Source organism: Humulus lupulus, chromosome 3 (assembly GCF_963169125.1).
Source record: "Humulus lupulus chromosome 3, drHumLupu1.1, whole genome shotgun sequence".
Taxonomy (NCBI): Eukaryota; Viridiplantae; Streptophyta; class Magnoliopsida; order Rosales; family Cannabaceae; genus Humulus; species Humulus lupulus.
This window is the reverse complement of record NC_084795.1, coordinates 270,659,448-270,671,223: the sequence shown is the minus strand read 5'-3', so window position 1 is coordinate 270,671,223 and position 11,776 is coordinate 270,659,448. Positions and strand designations below refer to the sequence as shown.

The following is an 11,776-nucleotide window of genomic DNA, read 5'->3' as shown; positions in this document are numbered from 1 at the left end:
TACGAACGCTTCATTCTTTCATTTAATTTTCTATATATATATATATATATCACTTAATATTGATGCCAAGGTTTTTGTTATACATAGGCTACAAATCAGCCAGAAAATTAAATATATCACCTGCTATCTTAATTATAGAATTATAAAGTGTTCTTTTCCCCAATTTAATCTTAAATATTCAATTCGGTTTATCGTTTTTGGATCCTGTGTTTTGTCTAATTACCTGTTTGGACCCTGTGTTTTGATAAATTACTTTTTGGACCCTATGTTTTGTAAAATAGTTAAAATAAAACCCTAAACCTGATTTTGGTCAATGTTTTTTCAACTTAAATCATAAATAATTTACCAAACTAATAATACAGAACAAAAATAAAATCATTCTACTTAAAAACTGTGTTGTTATATTCAATTTTTTCTTCATCGAAATTGAGTTTAGGGTTCTATTTTAACTATTTTACAAAACATAGGGTCCAAAAAGTAATTTGTCAAAACACAGGGTCCAAACATGTAATAAGACAAAATACATGGTCCAAAAAAATATAAACCCTATTCAATTAAATATTTTTATAAATAAATAATCCATCAAAGTCCCTATGATAATTGCTATGAGACACCAATGGTGCACAACACTACAAGAATGTGACAAATAGTTATTGGTGCTATTCAATATTGGAACTCAAATATTTTAATTTAATAAATATTATTAAGTATTGTTAACCAATCATATAAGGCAACATCATGCCCTGTTAAACACCTTATTTAAGGTGCTAAATAGCTACACTCTAATTATAAAGTTTTATTTAAGTCAAAAAATTTGTAATAGACATTGCACAATATGCCATCACTGACTAACATAATAGAATTACTCGCCAGATTCTGTTCTCTACACTCTCAGCTGTGAGTGCCTTCTCAACCACCTGTGCATAGGTAGTGACCCCAGCCACAGTGGTGATACGTACATCACGGGCTAATCTGGGTTGTAGCCCCTGCAAGAATCTCTCTCTCCTGGTCCCATCAGTGGGCACCAGCTCCATGGAAAATTTTGCCAAACGATCAAACTTTAAGGCATACTCAGTGACTGAAAAACTTCCCTGAAGTAGCCTAATGAATTCCTCGGCTTTCGCCGCCTTGATGGCATCATTATAATATTTTTCTTTAAATAGAGTTTGAAACTCCTCCCAACTCAGGGAATTTACATTTTTGGTCTGGGTAATCACCTCCCACCAGATCCGGGCATCCTCCCGAAACATATAAGTGGCACATGCCACCCTCTCATTACCAGATACCCTCATGAAATCAAGGATAGTGGTAATCATACTCATCAATTGTTGTGCCTTGGCAGGATCCGCACTGCCCTAAAAAACTGATGGTTGTTGCTTCCTGAACCTTACATAAAGAGGCTCCTATTTATTTCCAACCTTAGGCAGCTGCTCTGCTACTGGCGCCGACATAGGAGGTGCCTCTGATCCACTGGTCAATGCAGGCGCTTGCTGTTGTCTCAGGAGACGAAGCTCTTCTCTCTGTCTTAACACTGTTGCCTGCAAATCATTGATTATCTGCTGCCAGTTTACAGGAGCTGGCTGTGGAATCTGTGAATGGTCATTCTCCTGACCCTGACTGTTATTATTCTAGCCCTGATCACTTTGGCCAGCTGACGTATCTGTCTGCCCTGGATTCATTCTTATCTGTTATACCTTGCTAAAACATTGATCAATACGGCCAGTCGGGTAGTAATAACTAAACCTCTTGCCGCCTTACGGTCCAAGAACAAGCAGACAATTATCATATTTCACAATCATACAGTTGTACAGGCAGATACATGTTTATAGCATTTAGCACTTAGCATGTATCACATAATAATTCACAATCAACCATACTAATAAGTATGTTTCAACAATCTCAGTACTAATTAGCACACATTTGCTGAGGATATAGTATTTCATGGCACAGGTTTAACATGGTGTCTCATGCATACAGGTAAAGCATATATACTATATTTAAGTAGTTATACATATAACTACATAAATAGTTACCAAACCATGAGTTGAGCTTGACTTCAGTGATGTATGTACATGCCTAGCCAGTCTATAGGAACCTTAACCTTGGCATGCTCTGATACCAAGTTGTAACGCCCTGGTTACCCCAGAACCGTTACGGTGAATGGTGAACCAGAAATTTGACTCGCAACCCGAGTCCTTTGGTTAAAAACGTGCATCTAGGTGTTATTAACAGGCTAAGGTAGAAAAAAAAAACAATAAAAAGGAAAGGATATATTTTATTAAATACATAAAACTGTTCATGGGCCCATCAAAAACTTTTACAAGTTATTTACAACTCAAACTGGTCATTACTGTTTCAAATTCACAAACCCCGTCGAACTAAGCGACAAAAATAGGGTAAACCCCTAGTTCCTCTGATAACTCCTTGGTTGTGGTGGTCAAGCGGCAACATATGTACACATCACCACCTAAGCTCTCCACTCAAGGTTGGGTGAGCTTTTCTTTCCCTTTACCTGCACCACATAGCACCCATGAGCCAAGGCCCAGCAAGAAAACACAATAATGCATATAGATATTATCAACTAATTATCATTATAATCACACAGAGCTTATAGCCCTTAAACAGATGAGTGAATATCAGTTGAGGTTCTGATAAACCATAATGAGTGCTTGACAAGCAAGTCACTAATTTAAACAGATGAGTGACTGCTGGGTAAGTCACTAGCTTGAACAGATGAGTGACTGCTAGGTAAGTCACTAGCTTAAACAGATGAGAGACTGATGGGTAAGTCTCTAACTTAATAGATGAGTGATTGATGGGTAAGTCACACAAGCGCTTTTAGTTTTCATCGAACTTGAGGTTAGTCACTCGGCATTAATGCTCTTCTGAGTCATTTAATGCAGATGTCAATTAGATCTAATATTTATTGGCTTGCGTTGAACACGCTAAGGCCGTCCTGACTTATAAGTCAGCACTGTGTGACCAGTGCCCAGTACCACTGCCAAACTTGACTAATAAGTCCTAGCTTCAATGTTAATACTGATACCTTAGCCAAATCTGACTAATTAGTCAGTATCATGCACAAGTGAGCAAGATTTGCTAAGCATTCAATAATCAATCCATGTACACATTTACACAATCAACATGCCTCAAGGATAACCATCCATGTCACATATGGGGTGCAGTTTTCTTACCTCTTATTTGAGCTAGAATGAATAAAAGAACAACCCTTGAGAACGATCTGGCTTTAAATCCTTTAACGGTCACCTAATCATAACCAAATAAGGGACATTGATAACTCTAGGATTTAGAGTTATTTTTATAATCTTTGAACTTGCTTTTTGAGTTAAAAAGAGTAATGAAACCATGTTTAATGTGAATTTGTTAGTTTTTATCCTTATCTTCTAGGTAGTGAGTCTATGTTAGAAATCAGTCATGTTAATGTATTATTATTAAGTGTTTTATGTAATTTGGTGTTCTGTGTTCATCAGGAAAGGAAACTGAAAAATATAAAAGGGAAATTTTGGGAGAAAACGGAAACGAGATCTGAACTGGGCGTGCTGCTATCTTGATGCTGTAAGCTAACCACATAGCATTCCAAGGGAAAAAGGCAGATGACGGGGAGAGAAGCCAGTTGGACTTATTGAATTACATCAGCGCCGATGTGGCAATTATTTTAATGGATTAAGTCAGCTGGGTGAGGTGGTGTGTGAAGGACAAAGTAGGAAATGACTTTCCTATTAGGGTAAAAGAAAGTACCCTAAAAAAGGAGGGAGGGAGCCGAAATAGGGAGGACCTCATTCTTGGAAGAGAGCTGATTCTTAGCACCATTTTTGGAGAGAAAAGAAGTACAGAGAAAAAAAAGCAAGAAAACAGAGAGAATACAGAAGAGGAAGAGGACCACGAGCTGACGACTAGGGGGATTGAGCACAACAATTCCTTCTAACTTTTTCTTCTCCCTTCTTCATTTTGTATTGTATTTTCTCTCTATCTAAGTTGCAACCAAACTTCATGGATACTTTAGTTGCTGTTGGTTTTGTACCTCTAATTTCAGACATGAACTAATATTCTAAGGATTTGGGTGGTTATGAACCCTATATAATGAAGTAATGTTTTGATGCATGGATGTAGTAATTGTGCCATTGTTCAATTAAGTGTTGTTAATGTTAACTGATTGTTGTTTACTGGCCATGAGTAACAATTAATTAGCTAGATCTAATTATGGAAGGAATTAGGCTAGTTGAACCCACTTAATTGATGCAAGAGAATTACCTTGTTTTTAGGTAAATCTTAGTGGTAAAATAGGGATGTTTTGATGCCTTGTGTAACATGAGATTTGGTGTTTAAATGACTGTGTACAACCTGATTTAATACAGGAATGTGTTGAGTTGAGTTGTAAACGTTTATCAGTGGGTTTTGGAAAAAGCTTACTGGGCATTTGTGAAATCTGTTAACTATGGGCTCGATTGCTGAACCATTGCTGAATCTTTGCTATAACAACTGGAAAGAAATTATAGGGGGATTAACCACCCAGATCTACTTGTTCACATAGATTTTTTCTCAAACTAATTTCTCCTGTTTTTATTTTATTTTATCTTAATTGAAATTACATATACACACTAAATTTCAGCTTCATATCCCAATTATTCCTTTAATTTTGTTCTTATATTTTTAAATTGTTCTTAGTTGATTTTACAATAATTTAGTTTAAAATCCCTGTGGAGACGATCTCACTTTACATTATATTCCTTGTGCGGCTACGTATACTTGCGTATTTTAATTGCTATAATTTTCGCAACAAGTTTTGGCGCCGTTGCCGGGGATTTAAAATTAAATTCTGTTTTATCAACTAATTTGCAATTTGTTTCTGTTGTTTTTAAATCTGTTTGTTCTGGTTGTATACTTTCAGGTCTATCTAGTGCATGAACAAACAAGACAACTTTGAACTTGCTCCTATTGACCCCGAGATCGAACGTACTTTCAGAAAAAGGAGAAAGGCTCAAAAGTCTAAAAGCCGAGGCCCTATGGCTGAACGTGTTGATGATGAGGGGGATGGCCAGCATGTTATTAATCCCATTGTTTTGGCAGATGATAGAGCCAGAGCAATATGGGAATACGCTGCCCCCATGTTTAATGAACTAAATCCAGGCATTGTGAGGCCAGAAATACAAGCACCTCAATTCGAGCTCAAGCCAGTGATGTTTCAAATGCTCCAAACCGTGGGGCAGTTCAGCGGGATGCCAACGGAGGATCCTCATCTCCACCTCCGTTCATTCTTGGAGGTGAGCGATTCCTTTAAGCTTCAAGGAGTGAGTGAAGAAGCATTAAGGTTGAAGCTATTTCCATTCTCATTAAGAGACCGAGCTAGATCATGGCTCAACATTTTGCCTCCTGATTCCGTCACAAATTAGAATGATCTTGCTGAAAAGTTTCTGCGCAAATATTTCCCTCCCACCCGAAATGCAAAATTTCGAAGTGAAATCATGTCATTCCAGCAGCTTGAAGATGAATCAACCAGTGATGCGTGGGAGCGATTTAAGGAGCTTTTGCGGAAGTGTCCACACCACGGCATCCCGCACTATATACAGATGGAGACCTTCTATAATGGCCTCAATGCAGCTTCTAGAATGGTATTAGACGCCTCGACCAATGGAGCTATTTTGTCCAAGTCTTATAATGAAGCTTTCAAAATTCTGGAAAGGATAGCCAGTAACAATTACCAGTGGTCTAATACAAGAGCTCCAACAAGTAGAAAAGTGGCGGGGGTTCTTGAAGTAGATGCATTAACAGCTTTGACAGGCCAAATGGCCTCCATGACTAATATTATGAAAAATCTGAGTTTGGGGAACAACATTCAGCCAGCTGCTGCTATTCAAAGTGGAGACATTTCCTGTGTATATTGTGGAGATGGGCACATGTTTGAAAATTGCCCTTCTAACCCAGCAGTAGTTTGTTATGTGGGAAACCAGAATTTTAATCGAAATAGTGGCCCATACTCAAATTCGTATAACCCAGCTTGGAGGCAGCATCCGAATCTATCTTGGGGGGGTCAAGGAGCAAGTTCCAGCAGCGCACCAGCACAAAGGAAGCAAGCTTATCCGCCAGGTTTTTCTCAGCAGCCAAGGGCTCCACAACCGCAACACCCTCAAGGCTCTCAATCCAATTCTTTGGAGACTCTAATGAGGGACTATATGGAAAAGAATGATGCAGTGATACAAACTCAGGTAGCATCCCTTCGTAATCTTGAAATGCAGCTGGGGCAATTAGCCAATGATCTGAAAAATAGGCCTCAAGGTTCTTTGCCTAGTGACACAGAAAATCCGAGGAGGGATGGGAAGGAACATTGCAAGGCCATTAATTTACGAAGTGGAAAAATTCTGGAAAATTCTGAGGAGAAAATAAAGGGCAGTAGGGAGCCCACTTCAATCCAAACAGAAGGAGAATCTAGTAAAAAACCAGCAAGTGAAGCTACTGAAATTGGCCCAGTTGATACAGCATCGGGTCAGCAATCTGTTCCAGTAAAGTCTGTACCAAAGCCGCCCCCACCATTTCCTCAGCGGTTTCGAAAACAACAGCAAGATGGGCAGTTCAGGAAATTTCTGGATGTTTTAAAACAGCTCCACATTAATATTCCCTTAGTGGAAGCATTGGAACAAATGCCAAACTACGTCAAGTTTTTAAAAGATATTTTGACGAAAAAAAGAAGGCTGGGAGAGTTTGAGACTGTTGCTCTTACAGAAGGTTGCAGCGCCATGTTGAAGAGTAAAATCCCTCTGAAATTGAAGGATCCTGGTAGTTTTACAATCCCTTGTTCTATTGGGGGACGAGATGTTGGAAGGGCATTGTGTGATTTGGGCGCGAGCATTAATCTCATGCCGATGTCGATTTTTAAGAAACTTGGTATGGTGAAGCAAGGCCTACAACTGTGACATTGCAGCTGGCAGATAGATCTATGGCCCATCCAGAAGGGAAAATTGAGGATGTTTTAGTGCAGGTAGACAAATTTATATTCCCAGCTGACTTTATTATTCTGAATTATGAAGCTGATAGAGAAGTACCAATTATTTTGGGGCAGTCGTTTCTTGCTACGGGGCGAACATTAATTGATGTACAGAATGGTGAACTCACTATGAGGGTAAATGATCAGCAAGTTACATTCAGTGTATTCAAGGCTATGAAATTTCCTGATGAAATCGAAGAATGTTCTAGTGTGGATGTGATTGAGACGCTTGTGGCTGAGAAGTTTAATAAGGAAGTTGATATGGCTGAGTTGGGAGTTCAGATTTTTGAAGATTCTGAAGACTCTAGCAGTGAAGAAGAACCTCAAGTTATTTGGGTAGACTCATGTAAACCAGCTAGAAAATTCAGTAAATATTTTGAAGCATTAAATCTGCCTGAAGGACATTTTAAGCCGCCAAAACCGTCCATTCAAGAACCACCTCAATTAGAATTAAAGCCGCTGCCCAGCCACCTAAAATATGCTTATTTGGGGGACAATGACACACTTCCAGTAATTATTTCTTCCTGTTTAGAGGCTGATGCTGAGGGGTCTTTGCTGGAGTTATTAAGACGACATAAGAAGGCTATTGGCTGGACTATGGCCGATATACAAGGAATTAGCCCAGCTTTGTGCATGCATAAAATCTTGTTGGAATCTGGCTGTAGCAACTCTATGGAGCAGCAAAGAAGGTTAAATCCAGTGATGAAAGATGTAGTCCGAAAAGAAGTGATCAAGTGGCTAGACTATGGTATTATTTATCCAATTTCCGATAGTTCGTGGGTCAGCCCAGTACAGTGCGTTCCTAAAAAAGGAGGGGTTACAGTGGTGACAAATGATAACAATGAATTGATTCCTACTCGCACAGTGACTGGATGGAGGGTATGCATGGATTACAGGAAGCTAAACAAAGCCACAAGGAAAGATCACTTCCCATTGCCGTTCATTGATCAAATGTTGGACCGCCTGGCTGGGAAGGAATTTTTCTGTTTTCTTGATGGTTATTTCGGCTATAATCAGATCTCTATAGCCCCAGAAGACCAAGAGAAAACCACATTCACATGCCCCTACGGGACGTTCGCCTTTAGACGGATGCCATTCGGTTTATGTAACGCACCAGCCACCTTTCAAAGGTGCATGATGGCAATATTTTCGGATATGGTAGAGAATATTTTGGAGATTTTTATGGATGATTTTTCAGTCTATGGCGATTCTTTTGCGGGCTGTTTATCTAACTTGGAGAAGGTTTTGGCAAGGTGTGAAGAAACCCATTTAGTCCTAAATTGGGAAAAGTGCCATTTTATGGTGCAGGAAGGTATCGTGTTGGGTCACAAAGTATCTATAAAGGGGATTGAAGTCGATAGAGCAAAGCTGGAAGTGATTGAGAAGTTACCAGCCCCAACTACAGTAAAAGGGATAAGGAGTTTTCTGGGACACGCTGGTTTCTATAGGCGTTTTATTAAGGACTTCTCCAAGGTGTCTAAGCCTTTGTGTACGTTGCTGGAACAAAACCGCCCCTTCGATTTCACTGCTGAGTGTCAGGAAGCATTTTTGAAGTTAAAAACAGCTCTAATAACTGCTCCAGTAATTGTAGCGCCTGATTGGTCTTTACCTTTTGAGCTTATGTGCGACGTGAGCGATTTCGCTATTGGAGCAGTCCTTGGACAGCGGAGAGGAAAGATTTTTCACTCTATCTATTATGCTAGTAAAACATTGATTGATGCCCAGATTAATTACTCTACCACAGAGAAAGAGTTGCTGGCCGTTGTTTTTGCTTTTGAAAAATTCAAATCTTACTTAGTGGGCACAAAGGTTATAGTCTACACTGACCATTCAGCAATAAAATATTTAATAGCCAAGAAGGAGTCCAAACCAAGGCTCATTCGCTGGGTCTTATTGTTGCAAGAATTTGACCTTGAAATACGTGACAGAAAGGGTACTGAAAACCAAGTGGCGGATCACTTGTCGTGGCTAGAAACCAGCATTAACAGCAGCATTACCAGTGAGGAAACACCTCAGATTCATGATTCTTTTCCAGATGAGCAGCTGCTGGTTTTAGACCAGGAAAGTGTCCCATGGTACGCCGATGTTGTGAATTATTTAGTAAGTGGAGTACAACCACCTGACTTCAACAAACAGCAACTGAAAAAGTTTCTTCATGACACCAGATTTTATTTTTGGGATGAACCATACCTTTACAAGCAGTGTCCTGACCGAATAATGAGGAGGTGCGTGCCTGAAACTGAAGTTGCCAGCATCTTAGAGCATTGTCATTTATCCCCTTATGGTGGCCATTTCAGGGGATAGCGCACTGCAGCTAAAGTTTTCCAGTCCAGTTATTATTGCCCATCCATTTTTAAGGACGCCCATGAGTTTGCTGAGAAGTGTGACCGTTGCCAACGTGTAGGCAACATTTCAGCAAGGAATGAGATGCCGTTGAACTGTATTTTGGAGGTGGAATTATTTGACGATTGGGGAATCGATTTCATGGGGCCATTCCCACAGTCCTTTGGGAACTTATACATTCTGGTGGCTGTTGACTATGTGTCAAAATGGGTAGAGGCAGTGGCTAGCCCCACAAATGATGCTAAGGTAGTGATGAAGTTTCTGCATAAGCATGTGTTTACAAGGTTTGAGACTCCAAGGGCTTTGATCAGTGATGAGGGAACCCACTTTGTAAACAAAATATTGGCTGCCTTGCTAGCCAAATATAGCGTCAAACACAAGATAGCCATAGCCTATCACCCCCAGACCAACGGGCAGGCAGAAATTTCGAATCGAGAGATAAAAGGGATCCTAGAAAAGGTGGTGAACCCAAGCTGCAAGGACTGGTCACAGCGGCTAGATGATGCGCTTTGGGCGTACAGGACAGCTTTTAAGACTCCTCTAGGCATGTCACCTTATCGCTTAGTCTTCAGGAAGGCGTGTCATCTTCCTGTGGAGTTAGAACATAAGGCGTTTTGGGCATTGAAGAGCTTGAACTTGGACCTCTTAGCTGCTGGTGAAGCCAGAAAACTGCAGTTGAACGAGCTAGAAGAGCTGCAGTTGTTTGCCTACGAAAACGCCAAGCTGTATAAAGAGAAAACAAAGAGGTGGCATGATCAAAGAATTAAGGAGCGGGTATTTGAGAAGAACCAGAAGGTCTTGTTGTTTAATTCCAGGTTGAAACTGTTTCCTGGCAAGCTAAAATTCTGTTGGTCGGGTCCATTCACTGTGGTCGAAGTATATCCCTTCGGAACTGTCACAGTTAGAGAAGAACAGTCCGGAAGGGAATTCAAGGTCAACGGGCAGCGGTTGAAGCACTATTGGGGTGGAGAGGTCGACCGAGAGAAGACCTCTATCAGCCTAAAGGACGCTTGAAGAGCAAAGTTTGGGGTTGCCGTGTATTGAAAAATATATATATATATATAAAATAAAAAAATAAAGGCAACTCAGAGAAAAAAAAAAACAGAAAATAAAGAAAAAGGTCAGCCAGGAGTTGGTAAAATTGGGAATAGGCTGAGCAAAGGAGTCTGGGCAGAGGCATTGTTTTTCTGGAATGGTGGATTGCTATATCATTGCTTCAGCATTTAGCAGGGTCGCAGGAGGAAAAATGTTATGCTATAGCATTGCTATATCAACTGGGAGCATTTTTCTTCTGATCAATTTTGAGGCATGTTATGAAGAAAAGGACAAGAGCTGAAATAAATATAAATAACCCCAAGCTTATTAGCTTCTTCCCAATCACCTCCAAAAAAAAAACAGAGAGAAAAATTAAATATATCAGTTTAATATATATATATTCTCCGTTTATTGTATATATTTTATTTTATTTCTTATTTTATCATATATATATCATATATATATAATTTTTGTTTTATCATATATATAATTTTTGTTTTATCATATATATATATATATATATCTGTATAGCCCCATACCCCATATCTCCCATCCTTCCATCTCACCACACCGCAGAACCCATCGGACCCATCCCAACAGCCACCGACCCCACGACCATCCATCCCCCACAACCCGACAAACCACCCACAGCAGCTTTCGGCAAACCAGGCATCCCAGCCCGCGGCATCCTCGAAGTCTCCAAGCCGCCGCTCCCCACCAAGGCATTTAACCCACCACCGACCCCAGGCGGCATTCCTCCAGCCCCAGCAACTCGAAAAAAACCCGGACTGTGCCTACCTCTACTCAGCCACGGCAATCTCCGCTCAGTCCAACCATTTGGGGTACTAGTCCTTTATTCAGAATATACACTTGTGGCTGTTGTTGCTATTGTTGGGGGTTTTTGTTTTCTCTATTTGTGTGTATTTTGGGGAGTCAACCAGTGGATTATTGGTTACCAGTGTTTACTCTACTGCTCTGTGCTGTCTCACTCTTGCTGTCATCCGATTAGCACTCTCCGTCTCCTCACAATGCCGAGAGTCAAAAAGTGTGCCTATAAAGCTCCGAGAAAGCCCTTCTCAAAAGTCCCGAAGTTCGCCTCTGAGGCCGCCAAGGTTAAATATCACACGTCTATTGCGCATCGAGATTTATACATGGAGAGGGGGCTAATGGACGAGAGCACCAAGCTCCACGAGCTGCCTGATTGGGTAGCCGGCATCATACGTGACCGACACTGGGAGGCTTTGTGCCTCCAGCCAGCACTAGCCGTAATGGAGCTTGTCAAGGAGTTTTACGCAAACTTTTTAGATAATGAATGGCCCACGGAGATTATTGTCCGCGAAGTGGAGGTCCCGTTCTCAGCCGCAGTTATCAATAATATTTTCATGCTGGATAATGTCA

The 11,776-nt window shown here is 40.4% G+C and overlaps 2 protein-coding genes across 2 annotated transcripts; both read left to right on the top strand.

The window, feature by feature from the left end:
• Positions 1–4,922: 4,922 nt before the first annotated feature.
• LOC133825695 (uncharacterized) lies at positions 4,923–6,929 on the top strand. The gene is made up of 2 exons (XM_062258605.1): positions 4,923–5,282; positions 5,412–6,929. Exons 1-2 carry the CDS (start codon positions 4,923–4,925, stop codon positions 6,927–6,929), a joined length of 1,878 nt encoding a protein of 625 aa, XP_062114589.1.
• Positions 6,930–9,427: 2,498 nt separating this feature from the next.
• On the top strand, positions 9,428–10,357 carry LOC133825694 (uncharacterized). The gene has a single exon (XM_062258604.1). The coding sequence runs from the start codon at positions 9,428–9,430 to the stop codon at positions 10,355–10,357; it is 930 nt and encodes a 309-aa protein (XP_062114588.1).
• The last annotated feature ends 1,419 nt before the right edge of the window (positions 10,358–11,776 follow it).

What these genes read in the sequence shown, in the direction of transcription:
- LOC133825695 (XM_062258605.1), top strand. Translation starts at nt 4,923, where the DNA reads ATGAACAAACAAGACAACTTTGAACTTGCTCCTATTGACCCCGAGATC. An exon ending in ACCTCCGTTCATTCTTGGAG is followed by an intron (nt 5,283 to 5,411) that starts GTGAGCGATTCC and finishes GTCACAAATTAG; the next exon opens with AATGATCTTGCTGAAAAGTT.
- LOC133825694 (XM_062258604.1), top strand. Translation starts at nt 9,428, where the DNA reads ATGCCGTTGAACTGTATTTTGGAGGTGGAATTATTTGACGATTGGGGA.